The 25,304-nt window shown below is 54.4% G+C and overlaps 7 protein-coding genes across 7 annotated transcripts; 3 read left to right on the forward strand and 4 right to left on the reverse strand.

The window, feature by feature from the left end:
* Positions 1-157: 157 nt before the first annotated feature.
* J7T54_008286 (uncharacterized protein) lies at positions 158-2,323 on the reverse strand (the record flags this gene model as incomplete). The annotated part of the gene is made up of 2 exons (XM_051509054.1): positions 158-402; positions 463-2,323. 2 exons carry the CDS (start codon positions 2,321-2,323, stop codon positions 158-160), a joined length of 2,106 nt encoding a protein of 701 aa, XP_051359924.1.
* A 6,025-nt stretch (positions 2,324-8,348) lies between these two features.
* J7T54_008287 (Chitin synthase-like protein) lies at positions 8,349-11,724 on the forward strand (the record flags this gene model as incomplete). Its single annotated transcript, XM_051509055.1, has 2 exons — positions 8,349-11,223; positions 11,282-11,724. 2 exons carry the CDS (start codon positions 8,349-8,351, stop codon positions 11,722-11,724), a joined length of 3,318 nt encoding a protein of 1,105 aa, XP_051359925.1.
* Positions 11,725-12,462: 738 nt separating this feature from the next.
* On the reverse strand, positions 12,463-16,137 carry J7T54_008288 (uncharacterized protein; the record flags this gene model as incomplete). Its single annotated transcript, XM_051509056.1, has 5 exons — positions 12,463-14,722; positions 14,773-15,203; positions 15,269-15,647; positions 15,939-16,019; positions 16,094-16,137. 5 exons carry the CDS (start codon positions 16,135-16,137, stop codon positions 12,463-12,465), a joined length of 3,195 nt encoding a protein of 1,064 aa, XP_051359926.1.
* Positions 16,138-16,286: 149 nt separating this feature from the next.
* On the forward strand, positions 16,287-16,997 carry J7T54_008289 (uncharacterized protein; the record flags this gene model as incomplete). Its single annotated transcript, XM_051509057.1, has 2 exons — positions 16,287-16,352; positions 16,410-16,997. 2 exons carry the CDS (start codon positions 16,287-16,289, stop codon positions 16,995-16,997), a joined length of 654 nt encoding a protein of 217 aa, XP_051359927.1.
* Positions 16,998-19,868: 2,871 nt separating this feature from the next.
* J7T54_008290 (PRO41 protein) lies at positions 19,869-20,426 on the forward strand (the record flags this gene model as incomplete). Its single annotated transcript, XM_051509058.1, has 3 exons — positions 19,869-19,926; positions 19,983-20,299; positions 20,361-20,426. 3 exons carry the CDS (start codon positions 19,869-19,871, stop codon positions 20,424-20,426), a joined length of 441 nt encoding a protein of 146 aa, XP_051359928.1.
* An 846-nt stretch (positions 20,427-21,272) lies between these two features.
* J7T54_008291 (uncharacterized protein) lies at positions 21,273-21,765 on the reverse strand (the record flags this gene model as incomplete). The annotated part of the gene is made up of 3 exons (XM_051509059.1): positions 21,273-21,329; positions 21,409-21,532; positions 21,602-21,765. 3 exons carry the CDS (start codon positions 21,763-21,765, stop codon positions 21,273-21,275), a joined length of 345 nt encoding a protein of 114 aa, XP_051359929.1.
* An 898-nt stretch (positions 21,766-22,663) lies between these two features.
* J7T54_008292 (uncharacterized protein) lies at positions 22,664-24,697 on the reverse strand (the record flags this gene model as incomplete). Its single annotated transcript, XM_051509060.1, has 6 exons — positions 22,664-23,646; positions 23,795-23,866; positions 23,930-24,029; positions 24,077-24,295; positions 24,347-24,495; positions 24,688-24,697. 6 exons carry the CDS (start codon positions 24,695-24,697, stop codon positions 22,664-22,666), a joined length of 1,533 nt encoding a protein of 510 aa, XP_051359930.1.
* Between the last annotated feature and the right edge of the window lie 607 nt (positions 24,698-25,304).

The raw sequence follows: 25,304 nt of genomic DNA on the forward strand, positions 1-25,304 counted from the left end.
CCGAGTGTTCATCCAATTGTGCCCTCTTATATGCATACCTGCTCTGATGCGTCCCTTTTCCATGTCCAGAAGTCGATTGGTGCACCGAGTGTATCCTTTCGTCCGCACTTCATGTAGTCTTTTCCCAGTACTCGCCTCTTGCTGTCGGCTGTGTGTTTCACATTACCACACAGTCCTTGTCACTGTTTTCCTTTGTAATCTTTCCCGATCGAGGCGGCGCCACGTCCATGGGCTTTCCCTCGCCGCTGACGGCCGCCTGGATGATAGCGAGTCGCTGCTTGGCACGCTCGTCGCCGGCGTCCGCAGCCTTGACATACCATACATTCGCCTCGAGGATGTCACGACGACAGCCAATGCCCATTTCGGTGAAATAACCAAGGGCATATTGAGCCTTCACATAGCCTGTGCGATGTTAGCCTGCGTGTCCCACGCCGAGGTGCTGCCACCGAAATCTGGACTCACCGAGCTCTGCAGATCGACGCGCCCATTCAAAGGCTTCTTCCTCGTCCTTCTCCAGAACGTCAGAGCCCACCATGTACCATGCGCACAGCCCCATCATCGCCGCGGCATGCCCCTGTTCCGCAGCGCCCGTGTAGAAATGGACGCTGAGGGCGGGGTCCTTGGGAACGCCCAGGCGCGCGTGCTCGTACGCTTCGCCCATGCGAAAGTTGGCTTCGGGATGTCCCAGGGCGGCAGCTTGTGTGAATAGGGTCGCGGCGTAGTGCTCGTCGGGGAACACGTCGTCACCGTACCCTGTTTCGTACAGGCAGCCGAGTTGGTATGGCGCCGAGTTGTACTGCGTGTCAGCAGCTTCGGTGGCAAGTTTCATCCACTTGATGCCCTCGCGATAGCGTTTCTCGCCGAGATCGCCGGACAAGCAAGCCTTACCCAAGCGCGTCATGGCGCCTGGGTGTCGCTTCGAAGCCGCCGAGCGCAGGAATTGAACTGCCTTGGCGGGGTCCTTTCGGCAACCCCAGCCGAACTCGTAGCAGAGTGCTGTTCGGTACGCTGATTCGGCGTGTCCGTGTTTGGCTGCAAGGACGAACAGTGGGAAGGCCGAGTTGTAATCCTCTTTGCCTTTGCTGAAGAGACCAGATGCAAATCCATCCGCCAGGTAGTATTGCGCGAAGGGATATCCGCCGTTAGCGAGACGCTGCAGGATCTGGCGCGCCTCTCGCACCAGCTCATAAGGCGACGTCGCCTCGGCTTCGATGATGGGGCTGTCATGGTCGCGCAAAGGCTGTGGAGTGGCCTTTCGCCCCTTGGGATCGGAAATGTCCAAGCCCTGCTCTTGCGCCGTGGAGATCAGGAACACCGCAAAGGAGTATTGAATGGAGAAATCCGTGGTCTTTTTCACATTGGCGCGGTACATTTCTAGCGTCTTCTGCGTACTCAGGAGGGAGGCATTGTTGCCGATGACGGATCGGAGGTTTGAGTTGTCAAGCCCGGGCGTCGCAGGCGCTTGCTGGGGGTATGGTACACTGAGGAGTTCAGCGTACGTCGAGTGGCGTACGTCGGGAGACCTGCGCGAGTTGGCCGAGGGAGCGCGCAGGTCACCGGGCAACAGTCCAGGCGAGCGCCCCCGTGGCGCCAGGTCTGAATATGCCGAGTACGAGGAGTGCGGTCGCGGCAATGAGCTTCTCCGGAAGTACTGTGAATTAGGTGTAAGGTGACGCCTGATATGAGCAGCGCCGTCGGTCAAGTCGGGGGTCGATGCGGTACGGCCATCTTCCTGCGGGACGCTGTTCACCCGGTTCGGCTGAGGGTACTGCTGGTGGTGGTACTGGAACTGGGGGACGGAATGTATCCTCGGGATGTTTCCTTCCATCACAGAGCTCCCAGGTGAATCCTCATTGGGCTGGCAGTCCGTCGTCTCGACCGCACCAGTGATCGAGCTTGCGCTCGTCGCTGTCGACGACTCGGTAGACGCTTGCTGCTGCGTACTCGTCGTATCGTCCGACTCGCGGCTGGTCCTGAACATGTCTTGCTGCCGAACTCGCTCGGTAGGGCTCATTGTAGCGCCCATGGACTCCTTGCGGCGCTCAGGGATTGTCGCCGAGGACGAAGGTGAAAGTGGCTGACTTGACGGATCCGCATGGCGCGGCGACGAGGCAGCATGTGATGCGTTGTTGGGCTCGAGTGGTGCTCTGTCGCTAGCGAGCTGAGCAACGTGCGGGACGTGCCGGGAGCGGTCGACCAGATTATATTTGGAGGATTGCGTGTACTCAACGTTGGCATTCGAGGGTTGAGCCCAGTTTCCGTTCTGAAAATTAACACGGACCGGTGACACTGGGGCGTCTCGAATGCGAGCCCCACCGTCCATGGCGGCTGAGGGGACTGGAAGAGGTTTGCGATTGACGCGCTGGGCGTGCTCTTGTTCGGGTGAAGTGGACGTTGGAGGAGGCGTGGTAACTGCAGCCATGGCGCATTCGATCACCACGAGAGGCGGGCCCTCTCAAGTCTCCTTTGCTTCTGGGGTTAAAGATTGTAACGAATGTTGCGTAATGGTGCTAAACGAGTGATGTTGACCAAGGGTCGTGTTCGTATGGCGTCGGACAACCGATGCCGCAATGGTACGGTGCTATGCTTGCTCCGATCTATTACTGCGAGACCGAGCTGCGGATCCAGATCACACACAACGAGGGAAGCTCGAAGCCAGATGGCGACAAAGGCGACGGTGACGGGAGCCGTGAGGACGGCTGCTGGCGTGGAAAGAGGGAAGTTTCGACCAACCTGGCAGGCTGCTGACAGGCAGTGGGTGACTAGACTAGAGGTCGGCGTGCCGCGTGCCTGGCGTGGGCTGGGGGCCTTGCGGGTATAGTAAGGCCAGGAAGGTGAAATGGAGAATGGTGGACTGGAGGGTCGTGTCCATAACTGAGATAGGCGTCACGGCGGTCGGGAGGGCGTGGGCCTGGCCTGGGCTGAGCGTTGGGACGTGGGCCTGTATACGGTGTGCCGAGCAGTGATGGATGGATGCCCTGGAGCCAGAGGTGGGTAGGGTGCTAGATTACGGAGTACGTAGCCAGATTCAGGTTCAAATTGTGCCGACTGTAATAATAGGGTAAGGCAAAATAAAAGTACCTAGCCAGCCCTTGATAATGCTGCGCTCCGAATGCGTGCGCGGCTTGTAGCAGAGGAGGGAAGTAATGTGAGTGATGGTGGTAGACAACTGCAGTCGGTCCCCAGGCTGGGCCCAGCTGAGCCTGTCTGATGCAGATGTCAAGCAAAGGGGGGGAGAAGGGGGCCACACAGCGAGAGTTTACCCGCAATGCAGCGTCAGAACGTGCGATCCTTGTCATGAGCAAGGCTAATACGTAGGTTCAAGGAGAACGTTGCAGGGCAAAGCACGTCCGTCCCACATCCGAGAATGGCTTCGAAGGGTGAATGGCGAGTGTTATTAGTAGGGCGTGTGGGAGATGAGGGTGACTGAAAAGTGACGGCAGCCTGAGTCTACACTAATTGCCGTCCCGTTCTGCATGTAGTACCTTAATTTTACCTTACGCAGAGCGCACTCAAGCGAAGAGGGAAAGGACTGGAGTGAAAGACGGCGGAGCGCTCTGTGCAGGGGTCGATGGTGATCTTCAGAACCCCCTTTTGACGTAAGATGCAATTCCCGCTCAAATGGATCCGAGATCCCACCCAGCTGAGAATCTCTCCTGTAATTACAGTGTTGTGCCGTCAAGAATTCCTGATGAGACGACAAAGGGATCACCGATGCGACGTATTCCAACATCGCTTGTGCTTCCGTTGCCATTGACATAACCACTATAGTCTGGCAAGGAGGGCATGCGGACACAATTCGAGCTTCATGGTGATGCGCAATTGCGCAGTCCTCGTCTGCCAATAGACGTTGCCCTTTCCGAGAGCTGAAACTCCGTGCTCTAAATTCCTTACAGTACCGCTGGGGGCTGATCAACGGCTACGGAAGTACGTACAATAGACATAACTCAGTAGGAAACAGACGACAACCTGTATTGCATTGTGGGCTGATCATGAAGCGTTGGCTGAGTCGTGACAGTGTTCCTCTTATTTCCCCCCCCCAGCTGCACCCTCTCCGTCTTCAACCTGGGACATGGAGACTGGACTGTCTTTCTTCCACAGCCAATTCTAGAAGCTGGCGTCCGACCTAGCGCTGGAATGCGCCTCATCATGATCTACTAAATTAACGCGTCGCCTGATCCAGGCACGCATGACTCGAAATTTTCCTGCGCTTGGATGACTTGCGCGGTTGCGACTTGCGACATAGTCATTCGTAGTGCAGCGCTGCGCTGACCAGCGCGTGGATGAGGAAGAAGTCGATCACAGCCTGCCGCGTCTCCTTGCACAACACGCATGGTTACTTACGGTTCCGAGGCCCAAATCCCAACACATACCTGACATGCTGGCGCCCAAGATCTTCTTGGCCAAGCGCGCCAAGGCTGCGCAATTGCATGATGATATCGTGTCGGCGCTTGCGCTAGTATGAGCACTCGAGCTTTACACAAGCCGGCGCTGTGCGTGGTTTTTTGTCCACTCCAGCAGCATCAGTGGACTATTGTTTCCTTGCACACTATGACTTACGAGCCATTTAGCGGTGGAAGAGTCCGACAGATCACTATGTCGTAGGATAGCTATCCGGATGCGCGGAACACGAGATCATAAACGATATCGTGAAATGCTGTTCAGCGCCAAGCTCCGAATTGCGAATTCACCAAAGTCCGGTCCGCCGAGGTCCCCAGCGTATTTCCCAATTCCGGACTAGACCCCACCTAGCTCCTCGGCGACAGCCAACAGTCCCTTTGACTGAATTTGATCGCTCATGTGTTCTTGCTGTTGAAGTTGTTGTTCAGGTCAAGTGAGCGGCATCTTAGCTGGTATCTTGAGATAGGAAGAGCTCCTGTCTACCGTCCTAGGAGTCGAAGACTTCAGTTGGCTTCGCGCACTTGTGAGAATGGACAATGTCCAGTCTCCTGAAGTGCAGTTCGAGTTCAGTTGCCAAGTATCCGTACTAGTGATGTTGTGGAGTATGTCCCTCCGCAGGAGTCCTGCTGCAGTCTGCGGGTGATGCGTCCGCCGGTGGACAAGGGCGAAACCAATTTGGGAATTTTCCCACCCCAATTCGGCGCTAACCCAGCTGCGCGTGAACGAAAAACCTCGTATCACAATGTCTGGGCATGTCGGCTGCTGCATTGCTCAACAATGCTCGGTCGCTCTCTTCCTCTTCACCGCTCAGGATCGCATATTATTGCCCTGCGACTGGCAGGCAGCCAAGTGCCTAACATGTAGACGTCATACATCAAGCGCAACGTGGGAGCGTTCGGCCCTAATCTATAGTAGGGAGAACGCGCGATCTCTGGGCACACCGCAGATTGACGCTCATGACTTTGCATACGACCAGTTTTCGTACTAGTCGATGCTTGAGTTGACACGAGTAATTATCTGCGTTGCTATTGTGCCTAAAGCGATGACAGATGAAGAACTATGTCCTCAAGAGGGCCTTGGCCTCTAATCAGATGCCGGGTATCGTGGCCACACTTGCTGTCGGTGGTTGCCGTGATCCGGACCCGGGACAACCCATCCAGATCGAGACTCGAGCGTTTGGGATACTATCCGATTGCTTAATAAGTTGTACGTACATATTTGCGATATGATATGTAGTGGCCATTATGCAAATCCTTAACCAGGAAAACATCCCCATGCTTGTCGTCGTTAACTGGGACCCCTGTGATCATCAGAACTCGTATTTGCATCAATACCAAGAAAATTGGAGGGCAATTGCAACCCATACCGCCCGTCGGAAGGGCAAAGTCCTTGACATGACGTAAAGCTACCCGAGTTCGTCTCATCTGTTCTTTGACAGAGCTGGATACACCGATCTGTTGGTTAGCTCGTGTGCTGTCAAGGTTATTGCCCATCCAAACACTCCTGAGCTCGGTCGCCTGGAGCTTACCTTACAGGTAGTCTATTGTGTTTCTTGGAAGTGACTGGTATTGTGTCGTACTTGTGGGCGCTGGCTTCACCTTCGCGTTGTTGAATTGTCATTTCCGACCGTGTCTGCGTCTTTTCATGGAACCATCGTGCTGTTGCGCCCTACACAAGCCAGCAACATGATACCCCTACAAACCAGGTGGAATCACCATGTGCGGTCAAAGAAACCTGCTCCATCCCTCACGCATATCATTCAATACTCGCACACTGTGAGTCGTGACTGTCGGGATGGAACACTACTAGAAGCACCATGCCGGCGTACGTAGGGTAGGTACCTGCCATCAGCACAGTTATGAGTGGTTCAGGCTGGCCTATCGATTTCGGTCCGGACGAGCTGGCAGCATCTAAAGTATAACATATTAGACTTAGAATAGGTGATGGGTCCTTCACCACGAAATGCATAATAATCATGTTTAGACTTTCTTAAGAGGAATAGACTAGAGACCCCAATTGTGGCCGTCATCGAAATGTCTTACCCTCTGACGGCGACGGAATGTTCAAGTCTCCTGCGCCCCCCAAGATACAACGTGGCCCTGCGGTCGGCCGGGTTACCGTAGTCGCTAGAACGTTGCACTAGGAGTTGAGTTTCCTAATTAATGTCCAGCCTTGCCATCCACTAGGCTAGAAGAGCTAAAAATCAAGCATCCGACGTCGCCTAGAACAATTTAGTTGTATGATAGTCAATGTCAGCTAAGCCTCACACTGTCGTCGTCCAGACAACAGGGCGCCTACCCAGATCAAAGGCCCACCGCCCATTGGCGATCGCACTTCTACCGTGTACCGGTAAAGTAGAGGTGGAGGTACCCACTTGCCCGATCACCCAATGAGAGCCATTCAGCTCACCAGTGCTGGGCGTGGAAGGTGGAGCAAGTCGCCAGGAACCACGGGCCAGCCGTATGTAGGAACCTGAACAATACATGATGCCATGAGGGTGAGCTCGACTTGCTGGGAAACGCGGAAATACCAGCATCCAGGCGCCAGACGCCGAGTGCCTTCCCTCCTTTTCCCAATTCTGTACCCGCATTTGGGCTGCCTCGAGAGTCCCCCCCCTCCAGCAGCCGTCCCCGACTGGAGTTTGGTCGTCTCGACCTTTTGAGTGAGAGTCCAGTCCAGTCCCTGGCTTTTTTCACTTTCCAAGCACCTTCGTGCATCAGAATACCGTCTCTCGCTATTCCACGAGGGCAGTCATTCTTTCTCTGGTTACCTCCCGTTTCTCTGCGTCTCATTCGCTCCCTGGCGCAGCCGTACCGACCTCCTGTCTCGCCAAAGCGCGCGACAAACGCACTGCTTGTCTCGCATCCAGCCGGCTCAGCTTCATCGCGACGGCGCAACGCCCCACGAGAACGTTCCCGCCTGCGTCTGCGCCCTCTGCATTTCGACTCACCACGCGCTTTGTCCCTTCTACCACTCGCTATCTCTCTCGCTACTGCCTCGAGGACAACAAAGCGTAGTCCGCCTCCATTCTCACCCACCCTGCATTTGCCACGCGCTAGTGTGGAGAAGCAAAAGAGAAGCGATATTACCTCTGTGATCGCACAGCAAGAAGTCAGGGTCGTCAAGGGACAGAATATTATCCTCGACAAGTAACGGAGAGGGAAAAGGGATCTGATTATTCTCTGAGCCGTCGCCTGACCGGGACTCGCTGCCTCTACAGGGATCTTCCCATTAGCTACGACGTCCCGAAACACAAACAAAGCGTGAGTTTCCTCCTTCGACATTAGTGCAATTCAATCTGGGTTTCTTCTCATCTTGCGCCCCTTGCGAATGACTGCAGAGCCTCGCCCTCTGTCGACCATTGCAACGGCGTCCCTCTGAGAACGAGCCTTCTCCCTTTGTCATTTCCTTTGCCTAGTCGCTCGATCTGAATCACCGGGTCGCTGCCCTCAGACGGCAGCGCCTCGACCATCTGACTGACGACTGCATTCCGCTCAAGGGTGACGTCTGCCCATTGCCCTCCTCAGGCGAAAGCCCTTGTCATGCTTTTCTCAACTCACTCCCGATACTGATACCTCATTTTTAGGGCCATGTCTCTCCCCGAGAGGCCTGGTGCAAGCGCTCCTCCAGAGCACCGCACTGCGTACCGCAATTCACCGTCTCGCCGCAATCGACCTGCCGACTTAGAGACGGCCAACTATCAGCCTGTAGGCCGGCCCGGCCAACATGAACGTGGGAAATCCGCATCTTCTTACGCCGAGACCATCGCGTACCCTAATACGAATACAGAGAGTATGCCTCTGTCTCCCACGAGCCCACCGGGGCGTTCCCCTCAGCCGCAGAGTCGTGAGCAGGGCTTTGGCCGCAAAAGAAGCCTGATCCGTCCCGAAAGGAAGCGAGTCGACAAGGATCACGCCAATTACCACTACCATAAGCACGCTACCAACATGACTGTCCTTCCTTCATCGACCGGCAACGACCCAATGGAGCAGATTGAGGCATTCACCGATCGTTCCAATTCGCATACGAACACTGCGATGTCCGACAACTCCCCACCACGCCGCTCACGGCGACGGGACGATCTCGAAAAGAACGACATTCACGCGTCCACGCAACCGACAAACCCCAAGTCTGGCAGAATCGCCAAAGACTCAAAGCGCGATTCGAGGCGCAAGAGCCGGACTAAGATGCCCAAGGAGCAGCTTAAGCCCCTGAGCTTTTGGAACGTGTACTGCGCCATTGTCACCTTCTGGTGTCCCGACATGGTCCTCAAATGCTTTGGCAAGACAACGCGGAACCAGCGAAGGGCATGGAGAGAAAAGATGGGGCTGATCAGCATCATTCTTTTCATCATGGCCATTGTTGGCTTTATCACGTTTGGGTTCACTGCCGTTGTCTGCGGCTCTCCGCCCGAGCGCCTCCGCATCAATGATGTGGGACTGGGGTACATGATCTTTCACGGAAGGGCCTACGACCTGGTCAGGTCGCATCATCCTCCCGCCGAGGGTATGCCCCTGCGCCTTGACGGCTTTGGTCCCAATGTGTTATACGATCTGGACACCGATTATGGAGGTACTGATGGCAGCTTCTTCTTTCAGAACGTCAATGGTGCCTGCAAGGACCTCATCACCCTAGCCCCCGACTCAGACGTCCCAACTAATGAAAAAGACGAGCTCGCGTGGTACTTTCCCTGCAAGGCCTTCGCTCAAGATGGTTCTACTCAGCCTAATACCACGTTTGAATACTACCCTGGATACGCTTGTCACACGACAAGCAAGGCCCGTGACGCCTTCTACCTCGACATCAAGGGCCAAGCTGATGTCTACTTCACTTGGGGAGACATTCGCAACAACTCACGCAACCTGATGGTCTACAGTGGTCAGGTGCTGGATCTCGACCTGTTGAACTGGTTCAACGAATCGCAAGTCGCTGTGCCTGACCGGTTCAAGGAACTGCGAGACAGGACCTCTGATGTCAACGCCATGGTCCGCGGCCGCGACGTGACCCGAATGTTCCAGGGCTCTGGTGACAAGAAGCTTGCACAGTGCTTTGAAGAGATCATCAAGGTTGGCTCCGTCGACACGGAGACTGTTGGCTGCATCGCTTCCAAGGTCGTCCTGTACTGTGCCCTAACCCTTATTCTGGGCTTGGTCGGTGCTCGATTCTTCCTCGCGATTATCTTCCAGTGGTTCATTTCCCGCAAGTACGCTGCCAACAAGACGTCGCAAAGCTCAGACCGTCGCAAGCGCAACAGGCAAATTGAAGACTGGTCGGACGACATCTACCGTGCCCCTATTCGACTCCCCGGCGACGTTGGTAGCACCGTTGTCGGCTCTGACCGCATGAACAAGCGCTCCTCGTTTCTGCCCACGCAGTCACGGTTCTCCACGGTATATGGCGACTCGGGCAGCATGGGCCGACGCATGCCCACAACCATGGGTAGTCAAGCTGCTTCGAGCAACCTGCACCCGAACTCGATTTACAAGCAGGGGAATGACAGCCGCGCTAGTTTCCTCCAGTCCGACCCCTACGCGTCGAGCAACGGTCCAAGTGAAGGTCCTGGTCCTGCTGGCTTCATCCACCCTGCCGTCGTGCCTCAGCCTCCAGCTGATTGGCAACCGTTTGGCTTCCCTCTTGCTCACACGATGAACTTGGTCACTGCCTACTCTGAAGGTGAGGAAGGCATGCGAACTACGCTTGACTCCATCGCTATGACCGACTACCCCAACAGCCACAAGGTCATCGTTGTTATTTGCGACGGCATGATCAAGGGTAAAGGAGAGTTGAAGTCCACACCTGAAGTTTGTCTCGGCATGCTCAAGGACCACACGATTCCTCCCGAAATGGTCGAACCCTTCTCGTACGTGGCTGTGGCCAGCGGCGCCAAGCGACACAACATGGCCAAGATCTACTGCGGTTACTACGACTACGGGCACCAATCTGCCATCCCTCTTGATAAGCAGCAGCGCGTTCCCATGATGGTTGTGGTCAAGACTGGCACGCCTGATGAAGAGAGTGCTTCCAAGCCCGGGAATCGTGGAAAGCGCGACAGTCAGATCATTCTCATGTCATTCCTCCAGAAGGTCATGTTCGACGAGCGCATGACAGAACTCGAGTATGAGATGTTCAACGGCCTTTGGAAGATCACTGGTATATCCCCCGACTTCTATGAGATAATGCTCATGGTCGACGCCGATACCAAGGTCTTCCCCGACAGTCTGACGCACATGGTGTCTGCCATGGTAAAGGACCCCGAGATCATGGGTCTCTGTGGCGAGACCAAGATTGCCAACAAGCGCGACAGTTGGGTCACTGCCATTCAGGTCTTTGAGTACTTTGTGTCGCATCACTTGGCCAAGTCCTTCGAGTCCGTTTTCGGTGGTGTGACTTGTCTCCCTGGTTGTTTCTGCATGTACCGTATCAAGGCACCCAAGGGTGGCCAAAACTACTGGGTTCCCATCCTCGCCAACCCTGACGTCGTGGAACATTACTCGGAGAATGTGGTCGAAACATTGCACGAGAAGAACTTGTACCTGCTTGGCGAAGATCGTTATCTGACGACTCTCATGCTTCGGACATTCCCCAAGCGCAAGCAAGTCTTTGTTCCCCAGGCAGTGTGCAAGACTACCGTGCCTGACCAGTTCATGGTTCTGCTGTCGCAACGTCGCCGCTGGATCAATTCCACGATTCACAACTTGATGGAGCTCGTCCTCGTTCGCGACTTGTGCGGTACCTTCTGCTTCTCCATGCAGTTTGTCATCTTTATCGAGCTCGTGGGCACACTGGTTCTGCCTGCTGCAATTGCTTTTACCTTTTACGTTGGTACGTATCCGCTGTACAATACCACGTTGATGCAGACCACTGACCTTTTTTTGTTTAGTTATCATCTCGGTTGTCAACTCACCGCCCCAGATCATCCCACTGGTCTTGCTTGCTCTCATTCTGGGTCTGCCTGGTTTGCTGGTCGTCATCACCGCCCACTCACCTTCTTACATCGCCTGGATGTTCATTTACCTCTTGTCCCTGCCCGTCTGGAACTTTGTCCTACCCACCTACGCCTTCTGGAAATTCGATGACTTCTCCTGGGGCGACACACGCAAGACGGATGGTGGGAAGACCAAAAAGGCTGGTCTTGAATATGAGGGTGAATTCGATTCGTCCAAGATCACCATGAAGCGATGGGCCGAATTCGAGCGCGAGAGACGCACTAAGAGTGCTTACTGGGGCTCAAGGGAGAACATTACGGGTGGAAACCATGGCAGCTGGGCGCCCCAACCACCCGTCCACCATTATGACGACCACTACTACTCGTCGGACGCATAAAGCCGTTCCTGGATTGCGATATCTTCTCGAGACACAGCGTATACATACATGACAAGGTGTTTAATTGGTTTTCTTCTTCTTCTTCTTCTTCTTCTCACTACTTTGCTACGCTGCTTGTTCTGCGCTTTCTCCGGTGTGTGTCGTGTTCATCCGGCCTGGGTACATACTCCCAGACCACGTGCCGGCGTGGACGTCAGTAGGGAGAGAAGTAATTGCTGCGGAATGGGGGTCGGAAGCTTGTATGCGAAAAAGGGAGGGCCTGCCAAGCGACGAGGCATTGCTACATTCCTGTTCGTACATAGCTTATTTTGCTGTATCCGTTGATGAACAAACCTTAGCCAACACGTCACCCACGAAAATGCTAAAAATGCTACTACGCACCAAAGCCCGTGGCATCAAAAACGTGACGTGAGTAGTGATGTCTGACTCCAAATATTATGGACAAAGCAAGCCACAAAGTACCTCGTGACGCAGTATGAATTAAACAACATGAAGTCCCGACCCAAGCGCAGGAAGACAATTTCAACTTGCCGCTGATATGGAAACGACTCGCGCCCTCTGTAGACATGAGTGAAGCATTAGGTATGTAACATTGTGCACATCAAAAGACGCCCAGAAACGCAACGCATGCTAACGCACTATATGACAAGAAGAAACAGAAATCAGTACAACGCCAAACTGATCATGATCTCATTAGCAGTCCATTCGTTGCCCTTCCCGCCCTGTTGGGAGGCACCGTCATCTTCTACTACTTGAGGTCTCGATATCCTCGCCCAGGTCCCATGGCTTGCGGGGGTCAAAGAGAGTAGTGAGACGCTGGTCACCCCATCGCGCACCCACAGTCACCCATACGTGCTTGAGCAGTTCGGATGAGCTGGTTCGCTCACGGTGGCCCGTCCAACGTTGGCGGGTGGCTCTATCCATGGAGCTGTTGCCCATGCCACCGTTGTTCACCCACTCCTTGACAACATTCTTGATGAACTCGACTTTGCGACGAAAATCGTTTGACGTGGGGATGTTGATCTCGTCGGCTCCAATGACCGGTCGCTGGCGCGTAGTGGAACGTGCCGAGGACCTTGAGTGGAAGTTGAGCATCGTTTGTAGAGGGTAAGAGAGCATGCCTCTGTTATCCAGTTCACTAGCTTCCATTTCGCCGTCAGCGGCTAGTCTGTTGGCTGTTCCCTCGGGGAGATGCCAGAAGTGGCACCAGGTGCCAGTGGCATCGATCGCAATCTTGGTGTGATCCGGGAAGTTGAACTGCATGTGCCCATCGCCATAGACCCAACAGCCAACGTCGCCAAACCTCTGATAGAAGGTGACCACGTCTGCGCCGGGCCCAGCCTCACCAGGTGGCATGGCGCTCTCTGCGCCCTCACCTGCATCCTCCCTTCCGTTGGCCATCATGTAGTTGGCGAACTTCTTCCACAGAATGATCCTCTCGCGCTTTCGGTGCTGAAAGAGGTCCGTGCCGGGGTTCATCTTGCCGACTGTGCCGTCTGCATTTATCGTCACTCTGAAAGCCTGCGATGAAACCTCGACCTCGGATAGCCCTGCTTCACCCTTGTTCTCAAAGAATTTGATGGGCTCCGACATGGGGACCGGCTGGTATCGGTCTGCGTACTCCCGGTCGTGCCGGCGATGAAGGTGCCTTTCACCATTCTTCACAGTGATGCCCGCTGGGGGGAGCATCACTGTCTTGGTGCCCTCAGTTGCAGGAATGTCTCGCAAGATGCAACCTACAGCACCGTCGTTCAAAATGTAGCCGAGACCGAATTTGTTCGTGTAATCAACCCACTTCACAACGATATGCGGCAAAGGCACCGACTTTTGCTTGGAATTGACAAATGCCATGGATCGAGCGTTGAGAGCCCTCTCCATCTCCGTTTGCAGTCTCCTCAAACGATCCAGAATGGCATCGGGTTCGGATCCACGAAGAGGCGCTTGGCGCTCGGTAGGGCTGAAAAGGGAGCCCATTTGCATGGAGTTGGACTTTTGCCGGCGGTGAGAAGTGGACGAAGCCATGGAAGACATGGAAGACGCAAGTGACCCTTTCTCAGAGACCTTTGAAGTAGGGTCCATTGGCATCTGTCGTGGCTCTCTCGTTCTCTCTCGCACAGTCCTGGCACCCGTCCTAGGCTCAAGTGCACTCTCTGCTTTCGAATTTGTCACTGCCACGCTTGCCAGAGGTGCCTCCCGAACAACCTCTCTCCGCACACGCTGTCGGACAGTCTGAGTGCCTGATTCTGCATCGGCGCTGTCCACTGCAGCTCTTGTCTTCGGAGCTGCAGCTGCAGTCGCTGCCGGGCGACTGGGAATAGCTCGACTTGGCAGTGGACGACCCTGCGCCCTTTGCTGAGCTGCAAAGCTCTGAGGCGGCTGCCTGAGCAGACCAGTGGGGGCCTTTTGGGAAGAGCTCTCGCCCGGGTCGCGCTGAGCGCGGGCGTGACTGCGAATGGAGCCTGCTAATTTGAGCTTCAAAGTAGAGTCCTGCTGCTGCTCCTCAAGCCATTCGTCAAAAGGTCTGTAGACAATCTCGTCTGCCAACGGAATCATCGGAGTTAAACCAGCCTTTTCCTCGGCAGCCATTTCTTTCCAGACTTGTGCATAAAGCGTGCCCGCTTCGCCGAGGGGTCCAACGTAACATTCTCGGCACATTGTGACAAAGTTCTCGTCACTGGCCCTCTGCGCAGAAGAAGAGGTGAGCCGAGTCATGTAGAACTCCTGCTTGTCCGGTGGTAGTTCGCGCAGGCGAGGTGTCATTTCCGCTTCTGAGGGCATGTACCCGGATGTGAAGAAAGGGTGCTCGATGAATTCGTCAGGCGACAATCGGTATTTGGGATCTTGAAGCATGGTAGCAACAAGGTCCTTGATTTCGTCGCTTGTGAAGCACTGCCCGCTGTTGTTGCTGGGCCACTCATAGTCCAACTCCCTCGCCCTTCGGTAAATCTCGTCAGTAGTCGTCGATTGAAATGGTGGTTTCGACGTCAACATGGCGAAGCTGATGTCCGTTAGCACACTCCCTCTACATGCGCGTCCGCGAACACATACACAATGACGCCCAAGCTCCATAAATCGACACTATGATCATGACCTGTCCTGCCCTTCTCCAAAATCTCCGGGGCGATGTAGTTAGGGGTGCCGCAGAGCGTCGTCCGGCGAATGGTCTGCATGTCCTTGCCGGTAACCAGAAGTGCTGCGAGACCAAAGTCACCAATCTTTGCGTTCATCCCTGCGTCGAGAAAGATGTTGCCCATTTTCAAGTCGCGATGGATGACTCCCTTGGCATGCATGTACTTGATGGCACCGGCAATCTGGACCGAGTAGAATCGGACCTCTGCCTCTGTGAGACCCTTTCGTCGCTTCACCATGTCCATCAACGAGCCATTAGGACACAGCTCGAGGGTCAGAAACGTGCATTCGTTGAAGGAGAAGGCTCGAAAGAATTGCACAATGTTCTTGTGCTTCATCTTGGAGTGGATCTGCAGTTCTGTTTGGAACTTGGGTGGCATTAGCGTAGTCGCTGAAATCAAGTACTTGCGCCTACCTTAGACTCCATCTTTGAGGGCATCTGCTTCTTCACCATCTTCAGGGCGAATCGTTGCCGGGTGGGCTGTAATTGGCCTTCGTAGCAGATGGCGAACCCGCCCTTGCCCAGCATCTTTCCCACGGTGTAGGTCGCTCCATTGGGTCTGTCAGAGCTTGGAGGCTCTGGAACCTCAGCAGGAGGCGGTGGCGGGTGGTCCTTGTTCTTCGCCTTGACAGGCGCGGCCCTAGGTTTCAGCTCGGTAGCTTTGGGCGGTAGTCGTTGGGCATTTGCGTCCATTGGCGAGAGGGCATCGACCTCGAGGGCACGCTTCGTTGCTAGCTTATAGGACATGTCGAGCTGGGGACGGTACGGCAGCGCAATGAGCACAACGAAACGACTTGCAGGAAGCTAGTCGAGCGTTGATTCAGGTCGCAGGTTGGCATGCGCATAGATAAGTTGCGCGCGCTCGCTGTTGGGGTACTCAGATGTTCATGAATAGTACTATGTTACGATGAGGATCATGTGTAGTCGAAGAACAATCACGGCTTCCAGAGACTAGATGTGGTGGGGATGGACAAGCGGCGCGGTATGATTGCCCAATCGTGGGCGTCGATGCGCTTTGTTGTGTGTACTCTCCCCTAATTTCATTCCCGCTCCGTTGCGCCTGGCAACCGACGCGGGGACCCACCTTCCCCACCTGCCGTCCATGATGTCGCTAGGCTGTCGCTGGGCCACAATGGAAGACAGCTGTGGCTCAGCAGAGCGCCATCTGTGGCGTCAGCTTTTTGTTGGTCATGGTCGGTCACGGTCTTTTGCAGAGTGGACCCCTGACAATCCCGTAACTTGTCAACGTTCAGGAACAGATCGGCATTCGGTGCTGACGGCATTGCGAGGCTGACTCCCGAGAAGGACCGCACCCAGCACGTTAGAGCATGTACTATTTTCCTCCCAGAACCGGTCATTGAGGACCCGAACGCATTGTCTTGCCCTTGATAGTTAACCAACGCGGTTGTACGGACGCCTATCGATCGCGAACATGGTGCCGTTGCCACTGTTCAAGCTCGCCTCGCTTTTCGTGCGACATGTTTCCAAGTATGGCGCCGTGCGTCCACCTCGAAAAATCACAAACACAAGAGGACATCACTGACAAGCAAAGTAGAACCGAATTAAGGCGCAGGCCCATGACCACCCCAAGTTCCGCGCCTTTGCCGCTCGCTATGGGCAGTCCATCCACCAGCTGAACATGAAACTATCGGTGGCCCTCCTCCGAGATCCAGAGGCCGAGCGAAGAGCCAAAGAAAAAGCCGAGGCGCCGACGGTGAAGACGGAAGAGCAGCAGAAGAAGGACGATGCGGCCAGGGAGAAGGAGGCAATGAAGCCGCCACATGGCTCGACAAGAAAGCCAAGATTCTCCTTCCAAAACGTATGGAAGCGGAAGTTCCGCTCACTCCCAGAAGCAAAGGCAGTGGATCTATTCGCAGATGTCATCGGAGATACCTTTATACTGGGGGTGGCAGGCGGCCTGATCATCTACGAATATTGGAAAGCATTGAAGAAACCCGACATCAACAAGGAGCGCATCCAAGAGCTCAATGAGAAGCTCGAAGAGTTGAAGCAGAGGGAGGACGAGCTCGAGGCGGCAGAAGGCAGGCATCGCGAACGCTTCGAATCGCTAGAGCAGTCGTTGAAGGCGCTGCGAGCGGCCCACGACGCCAAGGCCAAGGAACCCCCAATACCGCCATTATAGGCATGGCCGTCAGTGCGCGTGAAGAACGTGCAACAAGCCTCGATGCCCAGCTCTCCATGTCACGGCCTCTTGAATTATATCGTCTGGCGTACATATGTGCTAGGATAGATGAACTCAGATAGGCATTTTTGGTCAATCCAATTTGACGGTCAGGTAGCTTCCACATTGTCTCAACAACTTGCGAGCGGAAAAGACTCATTGGGCCCCGGGATGCGGCCTACATCAATGGGTACTTGGGCGGGATTTACCGACTTGTCCACGAGGGTGCCCGAGCCCGACCAGCAGCGGCGCGTAACGATCTACTTGGTGAGGCTGAGGATGGGCTACCCACCTGATGAAGAGATATGCCAGCGTGTATTAGTGACTGTGGTGTGTTGCTGCTAGTGGCAGGCTCTAGGCACCAATCTTATCACGTTCCACCACTACGGACACTCGAGCTTTGCTGTGACGTTGTCACATCCGTGTACGTGGACCGACTGCACCAACATGCAGGTCTGATCCGCGTGGTGAGCTGCAAGCTGTGGATCTGCCATAACCAACAGAGCCATCGAGCACCAAGGCCCCGGTTGGCAGTGCGATGATCATGGGGAACTCCGAACCTTTGGGACAAACGCACTACTGTGCGTACCTACGTGCTGCATGCAAAGCTTGAACGCGGCGCTTGACTGGAGGCTTGGGCCGCGTGGCAGGCTGGCATTTATGACGACCGTACGGAGAAGTAACGAGAGGCATGCAATGGCTTCGTTTAGGCGCCGAGGTATCACAGCCAAGCCCCATACTTTCTTCGGCGGTCGGCGTCAACTCGAAATCTGAGCAATCAAGACGTGGCGGCTTCTATGCATGAATGTCAACCCATCAGGTGCCCTTGCTGGATTCACGCTAGGGTCGTCTCATGGACGCAAATTCTGGAGATACTTACTCGAGCTACGTGAAATCTCGCCATGTTAGAACACCTTGGCGAAGCTTTGGTCGACCATTGAGAAAGCATTCGCGAGGGCGCATGCAAACGGAGTACACATCGAAGGTTCGCAAACGCTGCCAATGGCTGGAGACGTGCGCTCCTCGATCGAGCCAAGATATCACATCACCACTGCTGGACCTGGGTCGACGATCGATGGGCTGAGAGTGCCTCTTTAAGTCGCCGACGCAGATGGTCAATAGCGCCAGCCAAATTTAGAACAGGTCGTCCCGAGGTGTCTGCGATGCACAGTTGCACACCGCTTGTGCCGCCGGCGGGTGCAGCTGTGCGACCGGGAGATGGAGACCGGGGTGTGTGCGAGCGCGACCCCTCCCTCTTGCACACGAAGCGCAGCTTCAAACGCACTCTGCTTCACCTCTGTCGCCAAAGGCATCTCAATCCCCAGAGAATGCTTGACAAGTCGCTCAAAGACGGAGAATGGGGAGAGCCTCCAACAGATCGTCTCATCATTCATCAATAGCCTGGAGGCAACGAATGCTTACATAGAAGCTATCGACGAATCGTCGTGGAGCTGAGGAAAATAGCAGCCCAATATTCATACATAAGCACAGCTGCGGGAACTTGTCTTGCTCGCCAAGACAACCGAATTAATGCACTATCAGCTGCACTATCAACACATTCCCATTGGTGAAAAGGGCAGAGCCTGGGAAGTCTTCAATTAGAGTTGTTCGCCAAGAGAGCGACCCGACCGTGTACTCGTGGAGGGAGGGGGATGTGTGGAGGCGGAGGCACGCTATCAGAAGATACCTGAGTGGGCCAGCTGGTACTGGTGACAAAGACATGTACTTCTTGATGGGCCCTTCCATATTCGGCCGGTCACCGGGCCGGGGCCCACCAAAATCCAGCAGGCGGCTCTAACTGTGATTCGCCAAAAGGTGCATCTTCTAACCGCCGACTTGTCGCCAATCACTTCATCACGCCTGTTTAGGCCATCTGTGCGTCCACGACATGTACGCTCGCATCTTGCTGTGCGCACCACCATGCAAGTGACCTTGCCATTCTCCTCACTCGATCGAGAGCGCCATCTCCCATGAGCTCAGTCGCTAGTCTAGTCTAGGCTTTCTTGGCCTGGCCAAGCAGCGAATATGCGCCATGGGCGCTTCCGCTCCGCACCCACCACCACGGACAGCATCACATTAAACTACCTCTGACACTGCTGCGGTCTGGGGTGTACATTTCCTTCCTCTTTCTCCGTTTTCGCTGCCTCATATCTCGAACAGAAACTTTTCTGAACCACGTGAAACTCAACGCTCCAACACTTTCAACACACCCACGAGTGGTCACTGCCATCACTGATCAGATCACACAAATCCGCCCGCTCACCATCGACAGCGTTGCGCCAACGACCTGGTCGCGATACCACGACCAGCACCAGCAATTCCGCCTCAACACCTCTTTTCAACCCGACAGATGAGCGCGTAGATGTATTTGCCTCATTCTACATCAAATTCAACGTTTTTACAACCATTGCCACACGCCCGACGTCAACTGGCCGGCTTCAGTCGGATCCGTACGCCACTTGTTACACATCGTCGAGCACCCTGTGTCTCAGCCCAGGCGGGCGGGCAATAGCCCCGAGGCAAAATTTATAGGAGGGAGGCATTGCTTTCAACTTAATTGCTTCGCATCCGGCATACACATACTGCTTATTGATCATTGTCTTTTTTTTTTTTCCCTTTCGCTTCTTCTTTTCCAACTCGCGGGTCTGGCTACCTGCGCTACTTCGACACGACAGCTCTTTGACAGAGCGTCGGCTTGTACAATTTCCTCTTTTTTTTTTTCTTCCTGGCGCTTTGGTTTGGATACTTGAGGGGGACACACGGATCAAATATAGAATCGCATTCACTCACGGAAGGCTTCACAAGACAACACTATTTGGGGGAAGCGCAATAATGGGCAAACTTATCAAGAACCACTGGGCTCGGCTCATCATCCTCACGGCCGCAGCATGTAAGTCAAGAAGCCCGCCTACCCGCGCACAATCCAAGGCTAATCAATCATCGCAGACCAAGTCGTTGCCGCCATTGAAGGTTTCTTCTGGCCCAAGATATTCTGGGACTTTCTCACAAAGACCCTTGACGGCGCCGTCAAGCCGATACCCGTCCTGCAAATTCTCAACCTGGTCTTCGGTCTCGCCATGCTCGCTCTCGAATGGCCTCTCAGCTTTATCGCCGGCTCCGCTATCCATCGCTCCCTCGAAGTCCGCCTCGCTATCCTGCCTCTCGTGGCCCTGGTGGCGGTACTCATGTACCAGACGACGAACCCTGCCATCTACTACATGGTCGGCATGGTTGTCTACTTTGTCGCATACAGCGAAGGCGAGGTAAGCTCTACTCTGCCCAATGGCTCTCATCAATGGCGTAAGGCTGACTCTGAGCCACTAGATCATCTGCGCCAAACCATGGACACTTCCCCAGCGTGGGCGTGGAGGGCCTGGTGCCAAGGCTTGAGGTCAGTCTCGTTGATGCTGAAAGGAGTGTGGGCGTTTAATACTATGCATTCCACTGCCATTCTCCTATCCGTTTGGGAAAGGGTACTTCGGGAAGGACCAGTGACCCGAGTTGAGTTGGCGCGTCATCGTGATGGTATTCACGTACCCTACGGCAGTGCATTGGTGCTTACTGCAACTATAAAACAGCAACAGATAGATGAATTCAGTCATCCAAAAACAATAGAAAACAATATTCAATCTTACATTGTGCTTTATGGATACGTAGACTGGTGAATTGATGACGTGGTAATTCTTTGGTCGAGTCATTGAAACCGCGTGCCAATGAGTTGCAAGAGGCGACAAACCTCAAAACAATATCCGCAACCAGCTGCGTGTCCAGTGATCATTTTTAGCCACTGTTACAAATTCAGGACCTTGCCAAGTTGTCTTGCCCTTGCGCAGTATGTCAATTACGTAGATTCCTCGGACACAAGGCTCCCCAGCCGTCGTCCGTATGCATCACTACTCACTCCCTCAGGTCTGACGTCACAAGCAGCCACACTCAACAGAAAGAGTATAGTGAAAGGGGCACAATTGTCAATTCACCGCTCGTTACGAGCAGCTACCATGCCAAATATGGCCCTTTCAGGCGGAACGGGGTATCCTGGTATCACTCTCAAGATCACCATCTCGCTCCCCCCGTGTTCTTTTCCAACCCCCCCGCATAAAAACAGGTGGATGAATGGATGTCATTTCAATGCTTTCATAAGACCCAAACCCAAACAACGCCTTTGTCATTCATACACTGTGCCTGAATGTCATGCTGCCGCAACAAACACCAACCACTCCCGCTCAACCAGCACGCTTACTTGGTGCGCATGGAGTTCATCGAGTCGTTGGTAGAACCTTGTCGGCTGGCCATCTGTAACGGAGGTTAGCCACCAGGACCAGAAGAGCAGTGGGGAGAGAGCCCCCGTGAGGGCTGGAAGAAGAGTACGCACCTCGACGGTCTGCAGGGTGCCCTCCTTGAGGATCTTCTTGATGACCTCCTCCTCGTTCTCAGTGTCAAACTCGGAAGCGAGGGTAGACTTGGGCGCGGCGTCGAGCTGACCCTGGGTGCCCTGCCTGTTGTTCCGTGTGTCAGCAAACCGAAGCCTGGGCGGAAGAGCGCGCGCGGAAGGGCTGGTAACATACTTGTGGGTGAGGAAGACCTTGAAGGAGGAGACAAAGTGCGCCAGAGGGATGCTGGAGTCGCTTTGCCAGCTCTTGAACGCCTCGACGTCGTCGACAAAGACGATGAAGTCGTCGTTGCTGCCCTTGAAGTGGACCTTGTTCTGGGTAGCCTCGCCGCGAGCCATTGTGTTGGTTTAGTTGGTTGAGTTGGTGTGTGATGTGGGAAGGTTGTATGTGTGTGATCGCGTGATGTCCGTGTCGCGAGAGTGATGAGAGTGAATCAAGTAGTAGTAGAAAATTAATACGAGGAGAAGCTGAACAGAAGGGACAATAGCTTTAATAGAGAGGGAGGGGTTGGAGGGGGAGGGGGTTTGGAGCTCTGGAAGCTGCTGGCATCTGTCCTACGTCATCCTCGCCAACTCTGTTCAGGCACGCCGACCGATGAGCAAAGCTGCATCATGATCTCCACAATGCCTCTTGGGTCACCCGACTTTGATGCTGTGGAATGATTCTCCTCGCTGGTCGCAGTTCAGAAACCAGGGGTCAGAACTCGGCCTTGTAACTGCCTGATTGGACTTTTGTTCACTCTGTTCCTGCATGGGCGCCTTTCGCCGGGTCGGGCCATGATGGATGATGTATGCGCCACTCAACTTGGACTTCAAGTTGAGCCCTGTATCACGGCAAGATATTTATCAGTCAACCTTGGAAAATAGGCAAAAAGCACCAAGCGAGCAAAGTGTTTGCGTCAATGTAAGTATGCCCGTGCTCACGCAATGCCCATTCCAGAAGGCAGCTCAAGTACACCTGAAGTAGCTCCACTGTGACGTACATGCTAGCGTGTGAGCTTAATGACTTAGTAGCTACCGGTACTTGTTCCACTACATTTGCACGTCAAAGTCACCTCAGCAGATCAGCCTCACGAGCATCAAGAGTCATCGCAAGTGTTGTTCATTACTCATTGTCCCAAAGGGATAACATACAATAGAACTGACTTGCCGCTGTCGCCAACAACGTTGATACAAAATACTCCTATTCCACACTGTGCCAGGGCCACTGCATCTGGGCACACGACCAAGAAGGCCTTCAGCGGAGTAGATACCGCAACAGACCAGCCCTTTCTGTCTTCGGAGACGCCAGCTTATCCCTTCGACTTTGGTTCGCGAGGTTCCCAGCGTCTGGCTTCGCAGGCCCTGGCTCTCGATTCTCCTCCCCCCGTGCGGCCGTCTGGGCTGTCGTCCTGTCTTGTGAAACAGTGCGCGCACTGTTTATGGATGATTTGCGCAGAACCTCGCCTGGGCTCTCAGCTCGTTCATCATTGCAGCCTTGCAACCGCAGACCCTCAGCCACGACTTGCCGCTCGGGCTTGTGCACAGTCACTTCAGAGAGCTTTGTTGGCACCGCAAGAAATGTTGCAGCCTCCCGCATCCTTGGGCGTTTGACGACGAGATCATCGCCCTCGTTTTTGGGCCGTCTCAGAGGCTGATTCGCCGTCTTCCGGATCCCAGGCTCATGAGGCTCCTCGCGTATCTGGCCTGTGTCTGTTCCCATTGGCTGGGCTGACTTCATACTCATGCTCAAGGATCGTTTGCTGAATGAGACTGTGATGCCGGTCATGCTGAGCTTCCTCATCATCGACGAAGCTCGCATCAGGTGATCATTTCGAGCCCTGCCAGTAATTCCCGGAAACGGAAGCGTGTCGCGTGTCCACACGTCCTCGAGGATCGACTCCAGACGGATTCTCTTAGCTGCTGGTGGCGCCAGAATTGTCTGCCGGAAATTGGTGGCCAGAAGCGACTGAGAACGGTTGATAGCCACGTTCGAGGTCGGAATACTCCTGCCATTTCCAGCGGCGCAGGTATTTCTGAGAATCACCGGAGTCGTTGTCCTTCTGGCACCGACGGTACAGGCTCGGTTGATGGAATCTCGCGGTGGGGTTTTATTGTCTTTCCCCAACACTGTACCGAAGCTCTTGATATCCATCTCCAAGGATGTCGAAGCGCCCTGCTGTCGCGCGGGCTGGGCCTCCGGTTTGATGCGAGTGAGACGGCTGCGCCAACTCTCTTCCTCTGCCTGGGAGCAGGCAGTCATGATTATTTCATAAAGATGAGAACCGCATTCGAAGATCAATTTCCATGAAAAAGGGGTGGTCTGACACTGCAGGCCTGGCCTAGGAGTTAAAAAAACACATACCTGTTTCGGAAAAGCAGAACATACCATGATCGTTTGTCGTTGTCTCGACTCGGGCGTCATCCAGATTTACGCAGAGCATGATTGTGTAGATCTGATCTACCTTGCCGGCCCAAGCGAGACACAGCATGTCTTTATACAATAGCGAAATGACGTACTGACCTTTGATTCCGTCGGCCGCTGACCAGATCACATGCAGAGCACCGCACATTTGGATTCTGCCAAAGCCACGGACTTGGTTCTTGGTCATGGCATCGATTCTCTGAAGTCTTGTCAGCGTACGCTTGGTATGACGGCAGAATCACGCACTCTACCGGGAAATACCAGCCGATCCTGCAAAAGCCAAGTTTTCTCGAGAACAGCCCGGACATTGGGATCATTGGTGTTGCGATTCAAAGCTAAAGTCGCCTCTTGTAGTCGGAACAGCGCCGTGTCGACTTCCATGTGCGAGTTTGGGCAGTCAGCCGCCGTGGTGGACCTGGCGAGCTGGTCGAACAGCAGTGGATATTTCGTCACACGCTGGACAGGCTGAAGGCCATCGATATCAGCATTGCCAGAGATCAAGTCGAATCGACATACCTTCATCAGCAAGTCGTCTAGCGTTGAAGCCCTTTTCAGCGAAGCGGACGGTGGCTTGGACGGTTCGAGAGTTGAAGCAAGGGCTTCAATGCCGCGCTGGTAAAAGGCCTTGCCTGGCGTGTTGGGTTGCGTCGCAAGATGGATTTCCGCTGCAACAAGACCATGTTTCGCCCCGTACTCTTCATATACGAAGAAACGACCGAGCTTGTGGCTGGTCAGCGGTGCTCACTTTCGGTCAACACACCTCTGAACAACGCACCCGTCTGATGAAGATATCCGCAACTTCAGCCGCGGTCTGAGACCCAGCCAGTAGCCCATGAGATCTGTGGATGAGGGCGTACCTGCCTCCATGCTCTGGGACAGTATCTAGGCTTCGCCAACGCTTGTGCCCAGTGACATTGTGAACGCTGCGGGTGCTGCCACCTGGCAATGAAGCGGATTGGTCGGCATTGTAGTGAGAATATTCGGAAAACGGAATTCTTCGATGGAGTTCTCCGAGGATTTCCTCGTGCAGCTCAAGTATCTCATTCAGGTTTCGGCTGAAAGATGTCCGAAGACCTCTGGCATGGCTCGGCAGAGGGGCTAACATGGTCACGAAAACCTGGAAGCATTAGCAACTGCCACAAGGCGCAACCGAATATCTCACATTGATCAAGAAGCGGAGATCCCCAACGTAACTCTCCTCAGTCGCGATAAGTTCTTCCAGTATAAGGCGTCTGTGCACCGCGCGATCTGCGGCTGCCTTGTCTTCCTGGACTGATCGCTCCAACAGTGTGCTGTCTTCAGACGTTCGAGTCATATAAAGAGATGCTCTGCTGCTCCGGTCTGCCTGTGGCCACATAGGTGTTCCTTTTCTGGACCCAAAACGGCCTGCGCTCCTTGCACTGACGAGGCTGACACTAGCACTTCGCATATTCGCAACGAAGCCAAAGGAAGATCCAGTTGAAGACGCGAAATG

The sequence above is a fragment of the Emericellopsis cladophorae genome (genome assembly GCF_022114955.1).
Source record: "Emericellopsis cladophorae strain MUM 19.33 chromosome Unknown NODE_53_length_152837_cov_119_966064, whole genome shotgun sequence".
NCBI lineage: Eukaryota > Fungi > Ascomycota > Sordariomycetes > Hypocreales > Bionectriaceae > Emericellopsis > Emericellopsis cladophorae.